Consider the following 24479-nt stretch of genomic DNA (forward strand, 5'->3'; position numbering starts at 1 on the left):
TTGATAGATCAGTCAGTCAGTCACCTATTCCTGTTATAAGTATAATACTAGCTTATGCTCGCAACTTCGTCCGTGTGGACTACAAAAATTTCAAACCCCTATTTCACCCCTTTAGGGGTTGAATTTTCAAAAATCCTTTCTTAGCGGATGCCTACGTCATAATAGCTATCTGTATGCCAAATTTCAGCCCGATCCGTCAAGTAGTTTGAGCTGTGCGTTGACAGATCAGTCAGTCAGTCAATCAGTCAGTCACCTTTTCCTTTTATATATTATTTAGAAGATATAGATAGGCGTCCATCAGAGTGTGTTCCCACAAAACTACAGTTTGGTGCTAGTCAACCCTGGTGCTGTTGATGTAGGTAAATGTGCGTACATACTTTATACCGACGACCAGGGAGGTCCCTGGCGCAGTGGTGAGCGCTGTGGTCTTATTAGTGGGAGGTCCCGGGTTCGATTCTTGAGTTGCATGCCCAGGGTCAGACCCCCGACCTCGAGGCGGACGTCCCAACCACTAGGCTATCACGGCTATCTTAACAATGTTGATGATGTTCTTAATCATTAAACATAATATCAGTTTGATGCCTCAGCTATTAGTTGATAGATCTTAAGACGGGCGGTTAATTGGCAACAAGAAGTGATGCGAAACATCAAACCGCGCGAGGGGCTTCGCCGGTAACAGCGTTTAATCACGCCCTTTGAGCCCCCACCTTTCTACTAGTGACTCTATAATTTTGTCTTTTTCAGGATAATCCGTAAAATATGTGATAACTTAAGTCCCTAGTACAGTGTTTTGAGACGCCTTCATTTAGGACCTAATTAAAACTGTGATACATAAGTACCTATCCCTAATAATAAACCATTCTATTAGGCTTTTGTAAATTGTATAAAAACTTAAAACGTCATGATAAAAAATACCCTTTGTTGACTGAAATACTCGTAGGCAAATACACACTAAACTACGTGAAACATTTGATAGAAAGTCAAAACATGGACGTTTCCACAGAACACGGTCTTGTGCCGCTTGACGTATGCGACAAGTGACAATTCATATTCTTCATCTAACTTCTAAACTTATAGAAGTATCTCCTAACTCCCACCGATGCATTTACAGATGTCGAGTTGCCATTCCACCATCCCAACGTTTATCATTTCTTCGAGCTAAACACCTATTCCCCATTTTTGTGTGACCCGATTCTTTGAGCTATATCGGTAACTCGTTCGTCCACAGATCTCCGCATTTCCGATTTGATCACATTGAGAAACTCCGAGCATAGCTCTCCTCGTTAAGTGACTCTGAGCATTATTATGAAGCCCATAATATTAGTGACCATGTGGATGTCACTAGCCACATGCAATGTTGGAAAACTTTGGTCTTCAATACAAAATAAAGCATAGTCACCTATTTTGCATGCTCAAATGGAGAGTTCACCTTAATTGGAGGCCCCAATACGCCGTAACAAGGCAAATGGAAATTACAGCGAAGGGCGAATGTAATCGAATAAGACCTCCGATTTTCCCATAAATATCGTCTACTATTGGAACAGTGATTTAGTACGGTCTATTAAGTTTGTTAAACAAAATCGGAAGAAGAATAGAAGCACGTGAGCCCTTGTGGATTTAGGTCATCATCATCATCATCGTCAACTGATAAAACTGACAGGTTGAAATGGCAATCGGGGAGGGAACGCCCCACACACCCGCACAGCCCCCGCGCTAACCAGGTGCAAGCGAGCGCGGGTGACGTACGGGTGTGCACTGCGCAGGGCGTCCCTCTGCCTCATACCCCAATCGCCATCTCAACCTGTCGCGGACTATAATTATGTAAATACTAGGACATAGAAAACAAAAAAGTGGAATTATCTAAATAAAAATACTTTATTACAATATTATTTACAATTAGATCAGTATTTACAATTAGTGAATATTATAGAAAATCATTTTTGGAATATTTTACAAACCACAGAATATTCAAGTTATTTTTTAAAGAAGCTAAGTAGTTAGCGAAGTAAACCTTAAGTAGAGTTTAATTATTACAAAATACTGTTTACACTAGGTGTATTAAACACAACATTGGTGGTAGCTTGGTGATAGCTTGGTGGCCATTCACCAACGGTAGTTGAAGTTGGCCATCCCACCGTATTCACGGGGCAAGCCGTGTTGGCGGCCGTACGTGCCTTGGAGAGAGATGTCGCCGTTTTTGCCAACTGGCCATTTTCCACCAGCCGCTGCTTGGTACTGTAAAAAAATAAAACAATCAATAGATGTACAGTACCTACCTACGCGGCAGAAAATAATGTACATCGACCTTTAGAGAGACTTTAGCAACAGACAGGTCTACCAAGTACCGCCACTTCACTGGTAGCAATAGACAGACAGCAATAGATTCCTCCGTGCTTGTGTAACCTATACCCGGGGTTGTAGGTGGTCCAATAGTTTTGTTGTATCTTTCAGCTTATATACAGCTCTCATTGTATACCTAGGTATATAAGTAATCGCTGAAGGACTGTAAGTACCGGTATTCCACCCGCATTTAGGAGTTCTGCAGTAACTCAGTCATTGTTTGGTGACATGTTGTTTGTAAACTATTTGACAGCCACACTAATCTCGTATTGGCTGACGTCCGGAATCCTCCGTATAGTATAGGGTCAGTTGTCTCTGGGTATCTTTAGCCAAATCTTTTACTGACTTCTGTATAACGGCGTATAGGTATACTCACTTTAACTTTACTTATAATATACGGTACTCCGTAGAGAAAAACAAGCGTGATAAGGATAAGGAAGATTCTTACAGAAGTGCCACCATGGATCTGTCGGCTGATATCAAGCGAGGCAGCCGCGTTAGGGTTCTGCCAGTTGAGGCCGCCACCTAAGTGCGAGGAGTCGCCTGCGGCACCCAGTACACGTGTTCCGTAGACTTGACCGTTCAGCTTGCCGCGGTTGTCGTTAAAGATTTGGTGCTCGTAACCGCCTTTGCCCTGCAAAAGTAGGTATTAAGTCCAAGTCAAAATCATCGTTTAGGTACATGGCTTACTTTACAACTTAAAAATCAGCTTAAGTATTTTTTTCAATCCCGCTTGAATAGGCTGCATCTGTATTTTCAGCATCGTGACTTTTGAAAATTCACGTCTATGTTTAGGCATTTTTGGAGACCGTATGTTTGTTGGAATTTGCCTGTGATCAGCTTGAAAACCTCGGAGTTATCATTTTAGAAACCACTTAAAATAAATGTTACAATAGATCCTAACTAAGTATATATCCTATTTTTGATGTACCTATCAAGTGCTAATTAATACAAGAGAAGAAACAAAAGAGAAGATCGTGTGAAAAGCTGCACTCAAAAACCCAGAAAACGTCACTAGGTAATGCATGTCTCGAAAGAAATTCTGGTACATAAGTTGGTAGCCCACTACATCCCACTAAAGTAACAAGGTGTCTCAAATCTCCTCTCTGCTTTTGTCCGCCAGCGCATTAAATCTTGAAGCCGAATCAGGCTTCATTATTACATAGCTACCGCAGTAGGTATAGCCAAAACTTTACTCACAAATAAACCGGCGCCATTTTGTCCAAGAGTTCCAAACACACGACCATCATCTCCGATCTTCCTGTCCAGCAGGGTAACATCACGACGCTCTCTCGGATGACTTTGCACGTACCATTCTGGGTAACTAGAAGAAAGATAATCGAGCTAAGTTGCCTATAATAAAATTAACCATTTAAGAGAACATAATATTTGGCTATGGCAGTCGGCGAGTGTTTAAAGGATTTTCTTTGAAACGAATTTCTAGTGAAATATTATGATTGCCATCAGGTTAGTCATGTTGCCCGTTTCGATGAGATAACTGATTAATCTGTTCTAATTGATGCATCCCATTACGATTTTTTTTAAATAAGTACAACCTTATGCGTGGCACTTGTTAGGTTAGATACTCACATAGAGTAAAGGATCAATACCCGCAGGAGCACGGGTCTTCTATCAGAATACTTATCAATCAAGGAATCAAACCTCGTACCCCCTAAATAGAAGGCCGACGCGGTCTTAATCACTAGGCTATCACCGTTTTTTAAAATTACTTGATTAGGCAATAGAAATTATTATTAATAATAGACTGTTATACAATTACATTTCTATGCTTATTAGAATGTCATTGCTGTTATATAAATAGGGTACTTACGTATCAGCTACTATAACTTGTGGTGCATAGTACTCTTGGGCGACAACAGCTAGAAAGACCGCGGGTAAAATGTAGAGGAACAGCATTTTCTACAGAAGAAAAATAAAATTAGGAGATAAATTAGGAATTTGAATATTGGTTGATACGATAACAGTCTAAAAGTCAACGTTCACATACTACACTTTACGATACATCAATGCAGGCATTCTGAACCAGTGGTAGAAGCATTTAACGATTCAAAAAGTTTACTTAATTGTATAAAAATATTTTTATTCATTTATCACTATCCTTACAACTTATTCCATTATAACGTGGTTAATTGACATCAGCAATGAAGAATTAAGATTTAAGACCGACATAGAGAAAGATGAGTAGATATACTTATGTGCGATAAGTACCTACCTACATAGTAGCTTAAAAACCCTTCTTCTCATATTTAATTAAGTAGAAAAATTCTTACCTTTTTATTAAAGTACGAACACACGAAGATAGAATACTGATGTTCTTCCAAGGAGATTCACAGTTGGAATGATACATTTCCCCGTCCAGAAAGACTATTTATATAAAAAAACAGTTAGCGCGGGAGTTCCTGCGCTCACACAATCTGTAAGCTAACTGCTAAGTTATTCCCCTGGTACGCGGTAACGGGACGATCCACTAAATTATTAATTTGCTTGCAAATAATATTATTTGATAAGAGGTTAATAATTCCTCTGCCTTTTCTTATCAGTTGTACAAACGTATGACGTTTTCATCTTACTATTGAGGTGGTGACTCATTGCAAAATTTTATGCATTTTGTCGTACTAGTCTAGTACCTACCACCTACCTAGTTCATGGGTAAAAATCATCTCTTGAATTTTTAAATAAAATCACCTAATTAAATTTTTCTACTTCTTGTCCACAATTTCTCAGTGCTTCAAGACCAAAATCTTCAAACAGTGCGTGTTGCCAATGATAACATAATATGGATCCGAGACATGGTCGCTAAGTATAAGGGCCTCATAAGAAAGCTCAGTAACTCAGCGGGCGATGGAAGGAAGGGAATGTTTTGAAATTGTTGGCTCCTTGTGTCACAGTGTTACACACGGGGGTGTGACTCAACGGGAATAACCCGAGAAAGCTATGCTTGGAGTTTCTCTACGTGATCAAATCAGAAATGAGGAGATCCGTAGGTGAACTAGAGTAACAGACGTAGCTCAACGGGTTGCGAAGCTAAAGTGGCAATGGACAGGGCATATAAGTAGTTCGAAAAACCGTTAGACGTTGCTGAAATGGCGATCTCGCACCGAAAAGCGCAGCGTTGGAAGATCCCCACTAGTGGTGGAGTACGCCGACTTTTAAAACGGCCGATTATAAAAGCCGTTTTAAAAGTCGGCGAACTCCGTTCTTAGTGGACGGACAAGTCGCAGGGAGCAGCTGGATTCAGGCGGCGCAAGACCGTGGCGTGTGGAAGTCCCTAGAAGAGTCCAGCAGTGGATGTCTATCGGTTGATGATGATGATGGATTAAAATTTTAGGGTCTTGGGACTGTAATCATAAAATGACGTCATTTTTTTTAAATTATTTTCTTCAATAATGAATTCTAGCGCCATGCGTAGAATTCATTATTGAAGAGAATCATTTTAAAAAAATCATGATTTATATTTAACTAGCGACCCTCCCAGCAGACCAGACCAGAAATTTAGAAATTATAAAATTCCAAACCCCTGCCGAGAATTGAACCCGGGACCTCCCACTAATAAAACCACAGCGTTTACCACTGCGCCAGGGAGGTCGTCAAAACTTGACTTAGAAAGTGATTAGACGGAGGACTATACGAGTCGGTTCGTCTGTTCTTACTCAGAACGAATTTTACTAGGTTAGTAAGGTAAAAAATAAAATACCTAGTAAATAAAATAATCACCACTTTATTTTTACTTCTGTTGTGTATAATTTCTTTTATACACAATCTCTAAACTAAAATGTTCAAAACTAATGTACCTATCAACATTTTCATTAGTAGGTACACTGTAACAAAAAACATAAGAGCTAAAGTTAAATTAAACTATTTTAACGAAAATAAAACTTATAAAGCTTCTGTTCTTAAAAAAATTATATATAGGATGTACATTACACCAAGAATCCTATGTTATGCTTCCACCAACCTACAATACACAACAATAAGATACTTACTTACCTCCTATGATAGCATTGGTTTTTATCAAAAGGTTGATTATAATTTATCAACCTTTTGATATACATAGGTAAATCAAGTGTCTGATCAAAAACCAACAATAGGCTACTTGACTCATATCTAATTTCGTCCAATAAATGATTATTTATTATAGTATTTTGCTTAAGACAACGAAATATATCAATAACAATTTTTAAAAACGCAGGATGGATATATAAAACCAATTTAAAAAAATACAGTTTTTATTTTTATTTGAAACGCAGAAAACGCTGTCCGCCATGATGTGACGTCATTAAATATGTAAACAAAGAAATGTCATCCATATGTCACGCGGGGACTAACGTAGTATCGATATATATAAAATTTAAAGTCCTGACTAACTTATATATCAACGCACAGCCTAAACATCTAAACAGCTGGTCCTAGATACATGAAATTTGGTGGGTGTGTTCTTTGTAGGTAAAGAGAAGGTATCCACTAGGAAAGGATTTTTTGAAATTCCACCCCTGAGTGGGTTAAATGGGGGTTTGAAATTTATGAAGTCCACGCGGGCGAAGTCACGAGCATAAGCTAGTTTTTATATATTTCTAAAAACTCATAGTAAACGTAAAAAAATATCGCTTTCTCTTTATAAATTGAATAAGTTATTAAGTAAGACTTACAACAAACTGATCTTTGCAAAAATAAATTTGGGTTGAAGTCTTTGTCATATAGGATCCCTTTAAGCAAGTCTTCGTGTGTTACGTATATTTATTTCACTGGGCACTCTAATCCACAACTTTCCTGTGGTCTTTATCGATGCGTTTTTTACATTCTCGAATGATACAATAACGATAATTACTATATTTTTCATGTAAACTAGTATAGAAGTCATGTTTATTAAACTTTGGGAGGTTATGCTGTTGTTTACAAATGCATGACGGCAGAGCACAGATAATCTATGGGCCAAACATGGCCGACAGTGTTTTCACCTGTCTAAGAAAAATATATTTTTAAATTAAAGTTTTACGGTTTTTAGGGCGCAAAAAAATATAGTGTTAATTTTTTTGATCTAATAGGACAAATATTAACCATTTAAGACCAACTTAAAAAAAGTGTCAACTAGCCTATTCCATTTTCAAAAAAAAAATCTTTTTGTTCTGATCGCGATAGTGACGAAAATATTTAAATTTATTAAAAACTTCCATTGACTTATATATTAAAACTTCAGACATTTTGTTTCAAAAATCAATAGTTCTGTTGTAAAAAACCAATTCAAAAATCTAATTCGCATCAAAAACCAATAATGAAATAAAATGAATTTCATAGTATAATGAAAGATGTACATCGTTTTCTGTAAAATGACTTAGAATGTGTAGTGTAGCAGAAACTCTTTGCAGTTTCTGCAGAACGAAAACTAAATGTAATAATTTATTGTCACTCCTTCCTGTCGTAGCGAAAATGCTAAATTTATATTTTATTTTGCTTATTAAAACCATTATTCTAAAGGTTTTCACTTATTTAACAGAATGGAAATATTGGTTTTTGATCAGACACTTCTATGACCTACCTATATTTAACCACTATCCAAAAATGCAAGATTTGTTCCAAAAAAGAATTAACTTCCGTGATTCACGATGTTTTACAAAATCTATAAAATTAAGGTGTAGAACTGTAAAAAATCATAAAGTCCTTATCAATACTGTCAATACTGTGTGTCCGTCTGTCTGTCTGCTAGCTTTTCACGGGCCAACAGTTTTTAACCCATTTTGATGAAATTTGGTACAGAGTTGTCTTACACCCGGGGGACTTAAGAAGACGTTGGCTACTTTTTATCCCGGAAAATCAAAGAGTTCCCACGGGATTTTTAAAACCGAAATCCACGCAGACGAAGTCGCAGGCAGATATGCGCGCATGATCACTGTTGAACCAGATTTAACTTATAGGTATAAAAAACATACATAAGATCAAAAAGTGTGTTACAATGTCAAAAAGTAAAATATAAACTGAAAACTTACTAAGAAATCGGGTGCATATAGAAAAAGATTAAGCAAAATTAAAAAAAATTAGGTAGGTAGGTAGGTAAATGAAATAAAAAAAAATGAAAAACTAATAAACAAATTAGTAAATATTATGTTAAATGTAACTATGTCATACACACTTAGTTTTTAAAGCAAATCAGATTATTTGAATCAAATCACAGCTTACTCAACACTTGTAATAACAGTCGTATCCGTAAACAAAGTCAAAAAGTAAAACCTTATAAAAGTAAAAGAAAAGCGAATTTATTATAATAATATACTAATATAATAATAATTAATAGTAATGTGATTTGCCCTCAGCCAATCGAGCAATATCGGACAGATATAAATAAAAAATCGGTATAAGAAAGCTTGAGTTGCAATGACCTAACCTGATTTCTTATTCACAAATATCACACAGACTTAAACGATAAGCTCGCACAGCAAAATTCAACCGTGCGATTTATTCCGCAGAATTCTATGACATGGAAATTGTATGAAGCCTTACACACTTTAGAGCTAATAGCAACATATTGACCCTTTACAGTACGCGGCAGAAAGTAATGTACATCGGCCTTTAGAATGACAATTCGGCATTGTAGAGCGTTGTCTCTGTCACTCGTACCCATGTTTTGTCGGTCTCAACTACAGAGACAACGCTTTACAAATCTGCTTCCAAAGATCGATGTATATTACTTTCTGCCGCGTACTGTACTAATAAACGTTTTAAAACTGTTGTAACTGGTATGGAATGGGTCCACTAGAGACAGGGCGGGCCGCGGCGCGGCCATCAATATTTTGTATGTTCATATGTATTATCCGTCCTCCCGCCGTGCATCTTGTTTTTATATTATTTATTTATTTATAATCAAGATAATTGTACATTTTTACGCAGTTGGTTACGCAGTTTCATAATATAGAATGTATAGCAGACAGATTTTTGCGTTGCAATGCGGCCCGACCCCGTCCGTCTGGCTCTCTCTTCTTTCGAATCCCAAATTACCGATGTCTGAGAGAAAAAATCGGTGTGTAACTATATATCCGCTATACACCATTAATTAAAGACGTACCTAAATAAATATTTGTTTTAACGTTCTACCTTTAATTTGAATATGGCGTAACTCAACACCGTGAATCCCGAGATCTTCATACGAACATCACCCCATACAAAATAATTTTATTAATTAGGTTATTTTGGAACGTTGTAACTTTATAACCAAAGTAATTTTATGAGAAATACTGAAATCCTATAAATTAATTATCTTGATGAATTTAATTCCGTTGCCTATTCATTACCCGTATTATAAATGCGATAGTGTGTTTGTTTTTTGTTTTGTCCTTTGTCTGCAACGGAGCAACAGATGAGGAGAGTGACATATTATGCTACATTTTATCCCGAAAAATCAAACAGATCCCATGGGATTTCACAAACCTAAATGCACGGTGACGAAGTCGCGAGCATCAGCTAGTGTCTAATAATATGCTACCTATGGGCGCCTTATTATTAGATTAAATTGACACGAGCCGTTGCTTGCAAGCAAATACTATGATGTTTGCTTGCGAGCAACCGCATGATGAATCATGGCCACAGTTCACTACAGGGAACTTGCACTGGCAATTGTCCTACATTTGACGCTAGGAACCCTATGAATAGCCTATTTTTAGGGTTCCGTACCTCAAAACGAAAAACAGAACCCTTATAGGATCACTTTGTTGTCTGTCTGTCTGTCGGTCTGTCAAGAAACCTACAGGGTACTTCCCGTTGACCTAGAATCATGAAATTTGGCAGGTAGGTAGGTCTTATAGCTGACATTCGGGGAAAAATCTGAAAACCGTAAATTTGTGGTTACGTCACACAAAAAATAATTGTGGCCATGAACTAATAATAATTAGTGTTTTCAATTATGAAGTAAGATAACTATATCAAGTGGGGAATCATAAGAAAGGTCTTCATCTGTACCTACATTCTAAAACAGATTTTATTTAGTTTTAAGCATCATAGTTTTTGAATTATCGTGCAAAATGGCGAAAAAATACGATTGAGTACGGAACCCTCGTTGGGCGAGCCTGACTCGCACTTGGCTGGTTTTTATTTTTTTTCACGTCACACATAGCCTAAGTTTTGGTGCTGATTTTGTCGTTTCCTCACTCTAGTTCACACTGTCATGGCGCAAATTAAGCAATTTTCGTGCTGATTTTGTCAGTTGAATCATGTATAACATGCGAAACTGTCTGTTCCAACGCAGATATTTCACTCGAACCCCTTTGCCTGTACCTACATAATTCTGGAATCATGATTATTTATAACGAAAAATAATAGCCATAATTTTTCGTTCAGTAAGTTAACTTGAACATAATTTACCTACCTATCATAAAATCTTGAACGAATCCTCGCCCAAGTTTAAGACTTAAGTAATAAGTTAAAGGTAAATAAACAGTACGCAGAACCCGAAAAAAATATAAAAACAATACAGACTACCAGCCGTTTTGCGAAGACAAATCTAAAATAAATAAAAATATTTTTCACAACTTAAAATAAAAATTGTTACAGTAAAGTTTAAAACTTATAAGCTAAGACACTAAACCTAAAATCACACAATTTGTATTTACTATTTACTTTAAACTTAAACTACTTACTTACTTTACTTAAACTTTTAAAAAAACTTAATTTACCATAATATATTTAGTTACTATATTTACAGATATTTATATTTAAATAATAATAAAATTTTGTGGCCGACCGATCATTCACCTTCGGCCGAAAAAATCACCGTCAGCAAAATCTTTGGCTTCGGTCACATTGGGCCAAAGTTTTTGGCTGAAACCGAAGGTTTTTAGTTCAGGTAAAAATTACTTGTATATATAAGCCTAATCGACATTATTTCGACGTGTTACCTATAGTCCGTACAAAATGACTCCTCACGCGCCATTTTAACTCAACTGTCATGTCAAAAGTACGGTTCACCGGTTCACCTTTAAAATAAGGACTAAAATCGTACTTTTGACACGAAATTTGACACAAAAAGTTAAAATGGCGCGTGAGGAGTTAAATTGTACGCGTTATAGCAAAGAGAATATATTTTATGACAAGTTCAACAAAACCATTCCGTCAACATAAAAAAACAGGGTTATTAAACCTTCGGCTTCGGTTAGAAATTGACCTTTGGTCGGACACTAAAACAATAGTAGTAGGTACCTACTCACATAAATGTTGTTTTTCTTTGTAAAAAGTTTATAAAACACCAAAAATATGTTATTTTGATGCGTGGACACGATTTTGCAAAAATACGATTCATCCATTCGCTCATTTCGAAAGTTTTTATAAGATAAATAGGTACTTTCAAAGGTAAAGAAATAAAAAATATACTCAAAAGATCCAAACGCACTTACACTGCGCGTCGCGTTCGCATCAATTTTACCATAAAAGATTGTTATCAAGATGAAGTACAAGTGATAAGAAAGCAATAAAGAATTAAGAAAGAAATGAGGAACAGAAAGATGGAAGACGATTGAGAAAACCTGTCTTACAATTTAATAAATGAACGGTATCATGCAACAAAAAAAAAAATACAAAACCTTATGCTGATTGCATGTTACATGCAAACCGAACGTGCCGTATGAGACGTACCTAATACGTATCAATGTGCCATACCGTATTCAAATGCTAACAGCTATGCTTTAACATCTTTATTTTAGGGCAAATTTTGAAGCAACTCCGTGCGTAAATAAACTGTAAAAAATAATTAGAAAACTACAAAAAACAGCTACCCCAAGACATACTGTACTCAATAATGATTTCAAATGTGTTTAGTTTGTGTACAAATATTGATCAGTTTTGCATGATAATAACGTAATACCAAACTTTGACGTTGTTAAAACATCGTGCATCTCGCCTTTGAATATGTGACGCTCCGTGAATGTTGATTGAAATAGTAAGTACAATACGCAACAGAAAGTAATGTACATCGGCCTTTGGAATGACATTTAGTCTTTGTAGAGCGTTGTCTCTGTCACTCGTACCTGTCGTTATATGACGTTTTGTCGGTCTCAACGACAGGGACAATGCTCTACAAATCTGCTATCTCCTTCTAAAGGGCGATGAACATTACATTCTGCTGCATACTGTAAAATAATTATGTTCTCTAGGACGACCACGTTCTACCGAAGAGAGTACTGAGACTAAGGCCACACGATACGTTTCCAGTGCATTGCGGCACAGCACTACTGTGGATTTCAGTATTCGATGATGCACGGACACTGCGTTGCCGCTCCAGCACAAAGGCGTTGCAACGCACCACCCCTCCTCGCCTCGTCTCTTTGGTCCTAAGTCCGTTGCGCGTGCGGTGCGGCGCCGCACGACGTCACAACGCATCGTGTGGCATGATACAGCAATTTCTATGTAAAATGGCGCAGCTAACGCAGCGCATCGTGTGGCTTCACTTAGGTGTAATTAGAAGAGACCGGAGTCTACAAAAAATTCAGCGATCGTGGTTTTAGGGCAGTCTTCCGCAGATACTGATGGGCGAGCTTGGTTAGGTCGAGTTGATCCTGAGTCTTACCGCATACCAACGTCTGCCATTTATTGTTATCATCAGCCTGAAAGATAATGTTTATTCAAGTACAAGGACTCAAAAGGGAAACATTTTTAAAAAGAAGTTTTACTTGCGACTTGAGACCAACTCTGTTCATTTCTGGGATGGAAGTAACGCGAAATTTATTTCCGGTCGTATTTAAAATGGCCGCCAAACAGAACAGCTGTTTTGAGACCGCTATCCGCTGTAGGTATAACTAAGAAAGTAGCGGGTACAGCCCCGGTTTATTTGCTGTCCAGCACTACCTACTAGGTAAAATGTTAGATTATAATTTCAATTCGCTTCGACTCTGCGTTAATATGAATCGATCCTAAGTCTGACTATAATTTCGAACTGTAGTTTTTTTAATAGGTCCAGGGATTTTGCCGCCATTTTACTTTAAATATGAAAATACAAACCAAAATAAAAGATGGCCGCTCCTCTTTAAGCTCATCGGACGGTTCTTCGTCGAACTTAATGGAGCGTACTGCAGACTTCTTCAGTACCAGCGGCTCCCCGGTTACACGAGATACCTATTGGAAAATTGAGAACTTTCTATGTTTTTCCCCAGTCCGGCAAACCATTCCTTTAACATCTTGATATTACCCACTGAACGACAAAACATAGAAGGTGTCATTTGAAAATAGAGGCTCATGGTGGTTCTTTCTGTCATGCGACACTGGCTGCTGCCGTGATTGGCAGACTGAAAGTGACAGTTACGGAATATGGAGCTACTCGGACTCGCGTGCGGTATAGATCGCCCACCACTATAGGGATTTCGTTGCGCTATGATGAAGCGTACGGCATATTTCTATGTTTTGTCGTTCACTGATATATTCAACTGCTTACTAATAGTCTAACACGTCTCGAACACTTTCATAGTGTTCGGGACGTGCGTTTTGTCTGTCCATTTGTCCAAGCCTTAAGCTAGCATAAAAACTTATAGTCTGTACTCAATGAGAACTCACTCGCCATTTTAACTTTGTGTCAACTGTCATTTCAAAAGTATGATTTTAGTCATTATTTTAAAAGTGACTGTACTTTTGACATGACAGTTGACACAGAGTTAAGATGGCAAGTGCAAACCTAAAATTTATGCATTATGCATAGCTTTGGCAAGTAACTTGCACGTTTCTTACTCTGAGTAAACGCTTGTAGCTAAAGTCAACTTCTGCATTTTGTACATATTAAAACTTGCAGACATTGACGTAACAATGCCAGTTGACTTCTGCAAGTTTTATTGTTACGGATATTTAGTAAAGTATAGTATAGTATAGTAGTATTTAGTATAGTAGTACCGAGCCTTTGCAAGGCTTTTTCCTATCTTTTTTCCATAGGTACTTAGAATATTTTGAAATCGGTTCAGATGTGAGAAATATTACAAAACAATAATTATCATATTTTATGCTTAGATAAATTAAAAAAGTATGTAACGAAAATATCGATTGATAAAAGGCAGCTTTTGGGTGAAAACAAACAAAAAAATTAGTTGTTAAGTACATTTATTGAAATAAAAAAATGACATTGGGTCACATTTGGACTTTGGAATGGACTAACAATATTGACAGCGACTAAACTAAAAAAACAGAAATAAACACAATGTTACTTTAATCTTACAATAAAATAGTTCGTGATAATACAAAAAAAAACCTATTACTACAGAATAAATTAATACATTTTTTGTAAAACATAAAAAATATTAACAAAAAGAAAAACAAAAAATGTTCAACAAGAAAATAAATAAGTTTTTAAAATAAATATCAAAAAATGTAGATTCAACACTGGTCTGTCAATATTGTACAGGGAAAGATGGGAATATAAAATAGATTGAGCGATTTATAGCTATTAGCCCCTTCATTAACTGAAAGAAAAAAGTGATAACTATAATATGTAACAGTCAAGTTTTAATACAGAAATGCGATATGTTTTCGCTTTGTATAAACTCGATTGCTCGATTTTTCGATATTTAATAAAATTTTGATTTTTGATTTTTGGCTAACAATAATAGTGATAAAAAGATTAATTTTATTGAAGATTTTTACTGACTAATTGTAGAGGTTGGCATAATGCACCAAGACAATCTTTTAGATTGTAAACATGACTGTAGTTCCATTTATTCCTCTTTTGTTTAAATGAAAGGATAAAAATCGCAGTCTATTTTATACCTGTACTGGAAAGGGCCTAGGTAAGGGTTGCAAGATAGTGGATCAGGTTATGGGAATATGCCATTTTATCATTTCAAAAAATACTCTTTAAGTAGCTGCCGATTTATATTAAAATTGTGAATATTTTAACAAAAAAAAAGTGATAGAAAATAAATAGTTTCGTAATCACATTACACACGATGGTAGTCGAATAAATTAAAAGAAAAAAAAGATAATAAAATTTACAGGCAAAATTACAAAGCAAAATACTATTTAATAGACTTTCACTATAAATAAATACAATGGTAGGATAGGTCACCTAACAGGGAAAGTTAGTATTTGAAACTTAAAACCGTAACTACGACAGCCTACGTCTAGATTTTTATCCGTACAGCCAATTTTAATACTTTCAATTCACATCCAAATCTTTCTTCCTAACCGACTACGGTAAAATTTATTGCAAGTTGTTTTTTTTATTAAACAAGTTTTTAAATCAGTGTGGCTAATTCTGTTGTATACAATCTCTGAACTAAAATGACAGATCTAAATATACTGCTATTTCTTTATTTTTTTTAACCTTCAGATGTCTTCTTCTGAATATATAAAAAGAAAAGGTGACTGACTGACTGACTGATCTATCAATGCACAGCTCAAACTACTGGACTGATCAGGCTGAAATTTTGCATGCAGGTAGCTATTATGACGTAGGCATCCGCTAAGAAAGGATTATTGAAAATTAAACCCCTAAGGGGGTGAAATAGGGGTTTGAAATTAGTGTAGTCCACGCAGACGAAGTCGCGAGCATAACCTAGTACTGTATAATACGAAACATCAATTTAAGGCGCGGCAGCAATGTAGCGGAACATTGCTGCCTAGCTCGGAATGTAATGTCATTTAAGCTTATAGAGATTGTATGGGGACCAGTAGTGCCGCGACAGGACTGACAGCTGGGGACAGCACTGTTGCGGCAGCACTGGTGCGTGCAGCGTGGTTCGGAATCATACCTTAAAATACAGGCTTTTTGCCTAGTTCAAGGACAGTTGATTTTCTGTATGCACCTCTTTTTTAGAATAAGATAACAATAAGTACATTTCAATGCAGATGTAACTAAACCTATCTATGCTTTGCCTAATAAATGACTTACTTATTTCTTTCTTTCTTTCATAATACTTCTTGCGGAAAAGGAAAGCAAAAGATTTAGTCCTGTCAATTTAGTTTAGTTTGTTATCTGCGTGAAACAGAATTAGCCACAATATTATAACTTTTTTTAATTTTAATAATTATTATTATAATAATAATATGTTAGTGGATGTTTTGTTTTGATAGTTTATTTTCAAATCACGCCAAAAATTATTTTTCGTAACCGTAGTCGGGCTTATTTTCTTTACAAACAATTCGTTTCACATTATCCAAAACAAACCAAACCTAAACTCTAAACTAGCGATTCTTAAAAAAAAATAAAAACTAATAACACTAAAATAATTTGGTGCATGGTAAACTTGAGGTAAACTTTTATAAACGTAGAACCTAATATTAATGATGAATATATTAAAATCCAAGGATATATTCATTTGATGAAGATTTCATCTTTGGTAGCCTACGCCCTAATCACTTCTTTTGGTGCACTTATTACTATTCATATTATCTAATTAAAAGTTTAAACTTTTTTTACAAAAAAAAATCGAACATTTATAACTTTGATCATAATAATTAAATCCTTCGAAAAGCCGAACAAGTATCCTTACAAATATTTATAAGCAAAAAAGTTTTCATATCTTTGCGATTATGCAAGAAATGATTTTCAAATTTAGGCATGGCGTTGTCATGATTCGTAAATATTTTATAACATTATTAATATTGTTTTTTTGAAAAATCCCTATCCCCATCTGAATGAAATTAAAAGTTATTATAATCCGTAAAAAAATGACTCCTCACGCGCTATTAACTCTATGGGTCAACTTTCATGTCATAAGTACGGTTCACCTTTAAAATAAGGACTAAAATCGTCTTGAAATTTGACACAAAAAGTTAAAATGGCGAGTGAGGAGTTAAATTTTACGCGTTATACTTGTCTTTTCAAAAATTTGAGTTAGATATATGCACACCCGCCAGCAGCCACTATTAAAGTACAAACACATTACACTGTTTTGTGATGTGTAGTAACCACAGAAATCTAAATAAGTTAATAAAAAATTATATACGCAGTTTTCAATGCTAATTTTTTATATAATAATACTCGATTCGAAAGAGTATAACTCTAGCGTATAAATCAAACTAACTGTAACAATAAGCAAATACGTATTTTTGCAAAAACACACACTGGTGCTTTTGATGGGACTGGAGTGGCGACATCTCACGTTCCTATGACAATCCTATATTATCTACTTTGATTTCTAGAGTCGCAATGCAATCTCGTACGACACATGAGAGCCTGAGAGTTATATCATCTTCAAACGATAAGAGAATACTTATCTATATAATAGCACCTTACGTGTACAAAAGGCTGACGCCGCGAAGATTCGAATAAATTGAATTGATATAAATTGATTATTGTGAAAGTGCAATTCAGCTCGCACAGTAACTGCTTCTTAAAGTTTAACAAATGCCTCTCTATCTGTCGCGTAAACTCTTCTAACTCTCTCTCACGTGACAAAGTGAGCCCGGCCTATTCCAATGTAGATTCCGATCGCCATCTGTCGTGTTATGACTCACGAGTCACGACACACCACACAACACAGTAATGTGTTTGCGTCTTTATATTATAACCTACATACCACAAATCGGTATTTATATTAATTACTTCACAACCTGTTTATACTCCTGTACATTTCTATTATCTAATTATTATCGATTTAATGCGAAACATCCTGTAACTTTTAGCGTTCACGTCAGTCATCGAGCAACTGATTAGAATGACGTTACAAAAACTAACGTTATTAGTTACGTTTTGTAACTGTTAGCGATGTTTTATTACCATATCCCTTTTACTTAATACCGAATTTCACATATTATTAGTGAACATATAATAGTCATTGTATAATTCATCCGTTTCTTTTTCTATCTGCCACCATTGATTCTCCTTTTCAACCTCATTCGTTTTCAGCACTTTATTGGTCAATATTTCATCTATACGTGACGTAGACGGCTTCTGATTCGTCACTTTATAAATATGATCGGCCAAGGCATTAGCGAGTACTTCTTTAGGTGCTATTAACGAACTTCCGTTATTTGTAACGTTACTGGCGTTAGTAACGTTATTACTAATATTACTTACGCTATTACCGTTATCGCAACCTAACTCATTAGAACTTGTAATAGTTCGTAACCTATCCGCGTTTAATCTTGCGAAAGTTCTGGGGGATTCGATATTAGTGATATTTCTAAATACACTAGGATTCGGCCGTAAGTCCGTCTGATTGTCGTAAATGTCGTCATAGAGTATTAAATTGGGATCGAGGGTGTTAGGTAGAGGATTAGTAGGGATATAGGACCTGTGTTGTACCTTAGTTTTTTCTGAGATAACGTTTTCTATGTCCATTTCCTCCATATTCATTGGTTCCGGAGTGTTTTCGAAGCTATGGAGGCTGGTAGATTCTTCAAGAAGCGAGTTCTTCACGATGGATGGTGGGGAGAAGAGTACAGAATTATCTCCAGCAAGGGTTTTGCTCTGAAACAATAGAAAAGTCGTTAAACTATTTTAATGTTTCTTTTCACAAAAAAAAAATTAGTTTTTAAACTTATTGTAGAGTGCTAGTAACAGTAGCGTTGCCCCAGCTCTGCGCCAGCGCTTTGCGCGCATTCTTTTGTGACGGCATGTTTTCCTTATATTGGTACTGATTCTGAGCACAACCTAATTTTAGAGTATTCGCATCCTCTTCTTATTAATGTAATATGAAAGGACAGACGCAGTTTGATAGTTTTAAATTTAATTTTTAGATGGTAAAACCCGTGATATTAGGGCACAGTCGCGAGCCTACTGTATAAATTTGTAGCGTGCACTAAAATTTAGAGTCTTTAAATGTAAAGTTCATGTTCTGTCCCTTTTTAGCATTGTTAAAAAGAAAAGGATGCAGATACTCTAAATTTAGTTTAGAGAAAGACAACGGAAACGGTGCCATTATCCATGTAATAATCAATTTTGAGCCTCAATAGCTCAACAGGTAAAGGAGTGGACTGAAAACCGAAAGGTCGACGGTTCAAACCCGCCCGTTGCACTATTGTCGTACCTACTCCTAGCACAAGCTTGACGCTTAGTTGGAGAGGAAAGGGGAATATAACATGGCAAATATTCTTTTTACAAAAAAAAAAAAAACTTACCGGCGTTTCCACGATAAATGACACGTCGGGCACTTGCGATTGCGCGTGCGAGTGCGAGTGTGGAGTGCTAGTAGCAGTAGCGTTGCCCCAGCTCTGCGCGAGCGCTTTGCGCGCCTTCTTGTGCGACGGCATGTTTTCCTTGTCCGTATTGCGTCGACCGCTGCCTATGCCTGAATCGTTTACCTGTAAAAAATAAATCAAAAGCTATATTTTTGAACAACGTAAGTACGTACTGTTAGGTCGTATTTTCATTCATCTAAAGCACTTGTCTTTCTTCCCTTTTCTTGCAGAGTTGTAGTTTGAAATCTGGTCATTAACCCCGTACAGTTGTAAAAATATGTGAAAACCATTCCACATCAGAAGGAATTGGAATCGAACACTGGTCTAGGAACAAAAATACCCACACATTATTTTCTTGTTCCACAGTTGATGATAGTATAGAGTGGTTCAGCTGCACAATGTATTTTATTATTTATTATTATTTATTATTATTTATTATTATACCATAATGTGCACTGTTCACATGTACTAGTCGAATTCTCGTCACGTTTGATTATCTGTTATATTATTTAGGAGAGCCTCTTTTATCAAAGACTGCAGACTGCACCATCACTTAACACCAGAAATAATTATTGCAGTCAATCGAAAACTGGTCACAGAACAAAAAGCTTAGACATACATAAAATATATAAATTATGTGAGGTCAATGATCTTTGTCAGCCCTGGCACAGACTACGGTCTATTTAGGCTGCAAATTGCAAACACCAGTCTCGGTTTTTATCTAGTGCTTTCGTCTAAAAATGTGGTGTAAAATGGTCGAAATAAAAAAATAAAAAAAAATACCTGCACATTAACTTCTTGTTCTGCAGTGGATGACAGCATAGAGTCGTTCAACTGTACAGTACTATCGGAATTCTCTTCGCGCTGTATCATCTCTGTTATGTCCTCAACGAGCAGACCAGGGCTGGACGGTTCGTATTTGAGGCCGGATTTCTTGCCTATTTCCGCCATTGCCATTTTGAAAGGAGTCGGTGTTCTGAAATAATATAAAAATATTTTTTAAATGAAAATATTACAATAAAACTTAAAGCCTATCTAATTACCATACAAATCATGCCTGCGTGGAATGGTGCCAAGAATACTGGCTGCATATCCGCGCTGGACAGCCAGGCTGATCCATTGCGCAAAAAATGAGCACCAGGTGAGACTATTAATCGCGGTGAAATGTCTCGTAAATTTTTTAGCACTAAAAGACTCCATGGCCCCAGGGTCTCTCTCCACGGTGATGTAACTCTCGATAAGAGAGGCATAATATAAAAATATTGAATTATAACGTAATATCACAATATAACGAGAGAGAGAGAGAGAGAGAGAGAAAAAAAATTAAATAAATTTAATTTTTAATTATAATTTTTTTATTAAAATAAATTTAATTAAATAATTTGACTTTGACTGAAAATTTAATAAGAATTGTGTACTAAAATAATTTTAGTTTTTTGAATACAACTTACTTTGGTGTGTTTGCCTTGAAGTGACTTCCTTCGGGGGTTATATTCACGGGCGTAGGAGTGTGAAGTAATGGACTAGTGCCCAGATCCTGAAATGAAGAATCACTACAGTTAATATCGTAAAGCAGCCAAAATCATATTCTCAACTAGCTTATGCTCGCGACTTCGTGGGCGGCGTCTAAATCGTGAAATGTTAGTAGCAAAGAGTTCCCAAGGGATTTTTAAAAATCGCGGACTTGACGAAATTTGGTACAGAGATAGCTTTTATCCTGGAGACCTAGAATACTTTTATACCGGATTCTTTTCGGGATGGCATCAGCTAGAAGTAAAATACTGTTAAAACTGTATGAACTTACTCTGCTGCTTTGCGTATGCCTCAGAGGCGTATCGAAGGCCGGGAAGGAGAGTCCGGCGGGCGAGTTGAGGAATTGAGACGGACTGAAGGGCAGAGCTTTGATTGGCGTTGCGCCGTCCAACACTTTTGACATTGATTTCTCCCATACCTGGAAACAAAGTGAAAAATGTATCAAAATAACCACAAAAATATAATTTCATAGATTACATATTTTATTTTTAACTAGCGACCCGCCCCGGCTTCGCATGGGTACAATGAAGATACTAATGTGGTGTCAGTGAGGAGATTACAGGTGCCGCGGCACCGCCGCCGCCTCCGTCTCGTTTGTTGCGCGTTTTTTCCGACCTAATTCACGTTATTTCAATTTCCCTAGGGATCTCTAATTTATTGAGAATTAAACTATACCTATAAACTTTCCTCTTGAATCACTCTATCTATTGATGAAAACCGCATTCAATTCCGTTGCGTAGTTTAAAAGATCTACGCGTTCATACATACATACATACATACAGACAGCGGGGAGCGACTTTATTTTATACTATGTAGAGATTTAATTTCATATTTTAGTAAGTCAAGTACTAATAAATCCTCTTCCGACAGATTACACACACTCATTTTATTTCAAAAATAAATATGACTTTAAAAGGATTATAAAAAAAAATAGTGATACAATACGTAGACTCACGTGTGGGTTGTGTGTGAGGGCGGCCTGCCTCCTGACTTTGCCTCGCCTAAGTATGGGCGGAGGGCTAATGGCCTCCATAGTCTTCTTCTTTGGAGATAGATACACTGTGGGAATCACGATCTCTTTGCTGGCTTCCGATTGGATTGAGTATGTTACTGGAAAACAATTATCCATACTGAATACTATCCATATTTATTAGCCTCATCTTTTTATTATTATTCAGATACAAGTTAGCCCTTGACTGCAATCTCACCTGGTGGTTAGTGACGATGCAGAAGCGGGCTAACCTGGAAGGGGTATGGCAGTTTTTAATAAACCCATGCCCCATTGGTTTCTACACGTCATCGTGCCGGAACGCTAAATCGCTTGGCATGCCGGCTTTACCGGTGAGGGGCAGGGTGCCATGCCCCTTCCAGGTTAGCCCGCTTCCATCTTAGATTGCAACATCACTTACCCCCAGGTGAGATTGCAGTCTAGGGGTTATATCTGAATAAAAAAAAGTAATTTCAATACTCAAGCCAATGACTCGTTCGGTCACCACCCCGTATCCCCTAAAGTGGCAATTTACCTGTGCTGTGGCTATTGCTATCGGCCGTAGAGGCTTGATTTAAATAATTCTTGATAGTGGAGTCATCGGGGAGATGTTCTATGTTCACGAATCTGAAAAGAATTTTTTAATATGTATTATATTAAGATTTTGATATCATTTATACTCTATCCACGAAAAGAAGTCAGTATAGGGCTCTCTCTGTTACGTTATCCCATATAAATGACAGAGACGAAAATCTCAGAGGGCGTTAACCATTTTGAGCCACCAACAACATTTCCGTGGGTAGAATATAGTTATGTTATAGGTATTTTTGACTGATAGGCCGACTTCTTAACTCTTCCGCTTCATTCAGTATTATCGACATGAATCCTACCAATGAATGCAATGATCCAAATCCTTCACATTCTGAGCAGAGACCCGAATAATATCATCGATTCTGATATTTTTCTCTGAACTAAATTTAGAGTATCTGCCTCTTTTCTTTTTAATATTGCTAAACAAGGCCGAAAAATGAAACTTAATTTTAGTGCACTCTACAAATTTATACAATAGGGTCACGACTGGCACCTAAAGTCACAGGGTTGGACATTTCTAAAGTCTGTCTGTCCTTTTCTTATTAATGTAATATATGGTATTATATCTTATTAATTTTATGGTAAGAAAAAGAGGCGAATACTCTATTTAGATGTTCTAAGAATCAGTACAAATGACGATGAACTTACTTGAACGGTGTTTCAACAATCTCCACAGTATCGGCGGCGACCAAGCCTCCTCGATCGGGCGACTTATTCCTTATAGGCTGCTGCTGCAAGTTGTTGAGCTGATCCTTCAACAGTTGCCTAAAGTGTAACACTTGCTTCGACGGCTGGCTCGTGCTAGAAGAGTTGCTCTGTGTTGACTCGTTGAACGTGTCTGTCCAGGTCTGACTCGACTGAAACCAAATACGTGCCGAATCGAGAACCTCTTTTTTTGGAAGTCGGTTAAAATATTGATATGAGCAGACAATACTTGGCGAGATTCTAGAATTTAGGGCGCGATTTAGGGCGCGTTTCTTCTCATACGGATCTGAGCGAAGACGTGTGTTTTCAACAAATCACTTTAATGGGTGATGACATGACACAATGATCACGTCATCTAACAATAAACTGATTGGTCTATTGAACACGTCTCCGCACCGTTTCGCTTCAGTGTAAACTCGCCCTTACCTACATTGCGGAAATTGAAACGAAGCGACAAAGAAAGAAACAAAAAGAAAACAAAATAACCACACTAATAAAAAACAAACACGAAATGATTATGGAAGAATGTGTGTCTTGGAACATTATTACACGTGGCGTGGGGTGGCGTAACGTAGTGTGGGTGGGGTAGTGCAACATGTAGTGGTGTCTTGGTGTGGGTTGGGTGGCATGACATGTAGGTGGGGTGGCGTGGGGCATGTAATGATATGGGTGGGGTGGCGTGACATATACTGGTGTGGGTGGAGTGACTTGACATGTGGTGGTGTGGGTGGAGTGGAGTGACAGAGTAGTATGGTATGAGTGGAGTAACATGACATGTAGTAGCGTTGGGTGAGGGGGAATGACATTGTATGGGGAGCGATTAGCATTAAATTAAAAAAAAAAAACACTACATCAAAAGCGTCTGCGACCCTCTCTTGCCCCTCTCGCGTGGGGTGGCGTGATATGTCATGGGGTGGGGTTAGTGACATGGCGTGAGGTGCGGTGTTGCAAAAGTGTTTTATTATAACATAAAAAACAAAAAGCACATTACATCATTGAAAGCGACTACGACCCTGTCTCTATGCTCGTCGCTTACTTGCTCAGCTCGCTTGGCTCGCGACTGCTTGCGTCGGAGTGTTTCGAAGCTATCCAGCAGGTCCAGCTTGTATTTCTGTCTCATTGTGGAGTTCCAATGTTATTTTATTGCAAGTGGCGTGGCGTGGGGTGGTTTGACATGTAATAGCTGGGGTGAGTGGCATGGCGTGAGGTGCGGTGTTGCAAACGT

The 24479-nt window shown here is 37.0% G+C and overlaps 2 protein-coding genes across 7 annotated transcripts in view; both read right to left on the bottom strand.

Moving 5' to 3' along the window:
* Positions 1–1856: 1856 nt before the first annotated feature.
* On the bottom strand, positions 1857–4784 carry LOC117984088 (gloverin-like). Its single transcript, XM_069499477.1, has 5 exons — positions 4632–4784; positions 4172–4260; positions 3541–3664; positions 2789–2974; positions 1857–2235 (listed from the first exon to the last, which is right to left on the bottom strand). The coding sequence occupies exons 2-5, from the start codon at positions 4255–4257 to the stop codon at positions 2104–2106; spliced, it is 528 nt and encodes a 175-aa protein (XP_069355578.1). The 5' UTR covers positions 4258–4260; positions 4632–4784; the 3' UTR covers positions 1857–2103.
* Positions 4785–6063: 1279 nt separating this feature from the next.
* The window catches only part of Myb (proto-oncogene like protein Myb), a 63674-nt gene continuing 45258 nt past the window's right edge, over positions 6064–24479 (bottom strand). For 4 of the 6 annotated variants that reach the window (XM_069499459.1, XM_069499458.1, XM_034970735.2 and 1 more), the window contains 8 exons: positions 23198–23406; positions 22494–22585; positions 21926–22080; positions 21242–21388; positions 20889–20974; positions 20221–20413; positions 19378–19560; positions 14402–18727 (listed from right to left, as the gene is read on the bottom strand). In XM_069499459.1, the coding sequence (XP_069355560.1) occupies positions 18062–18727; positions 19378–19560; positions 20221–20413; positions 20889–20974; positions 21242–21388; positions 21926–22080; positions 22494–22585; positions 23198–23406 (1731 nt within the window). In that variant the 3' untranslated portion in view covers positions 14402–18061. Of the gene's footprint in view, positions 12942–13335; positions 13450–14401; positions 18728–19377; positions 19561–20220; positions 20414–20888; positions 20975–21241; positions 21389–21925; positions 22081–22493; positions 22586–23197; positions 23407–24245; positions 24397–24479 lie in introns of those variants that run through there. The other 2 variants (XM_069499461.1, XM_069499462.1) reach the window with 2 other exon arrangements.

This window comes from Maniola hyperantus, chromosome 7 (genome assembly GCF_902806685.2).
Source record: "Maniola hyperantus chromosome 7, iAphHyp1.2, whole genome shotgun sequence".
NCBI lineage: Eukaryota > Metazoa > Arthropoda > Insecta > Lepidoptera > Nymphalidae > Maniola > Maniola hyperantus.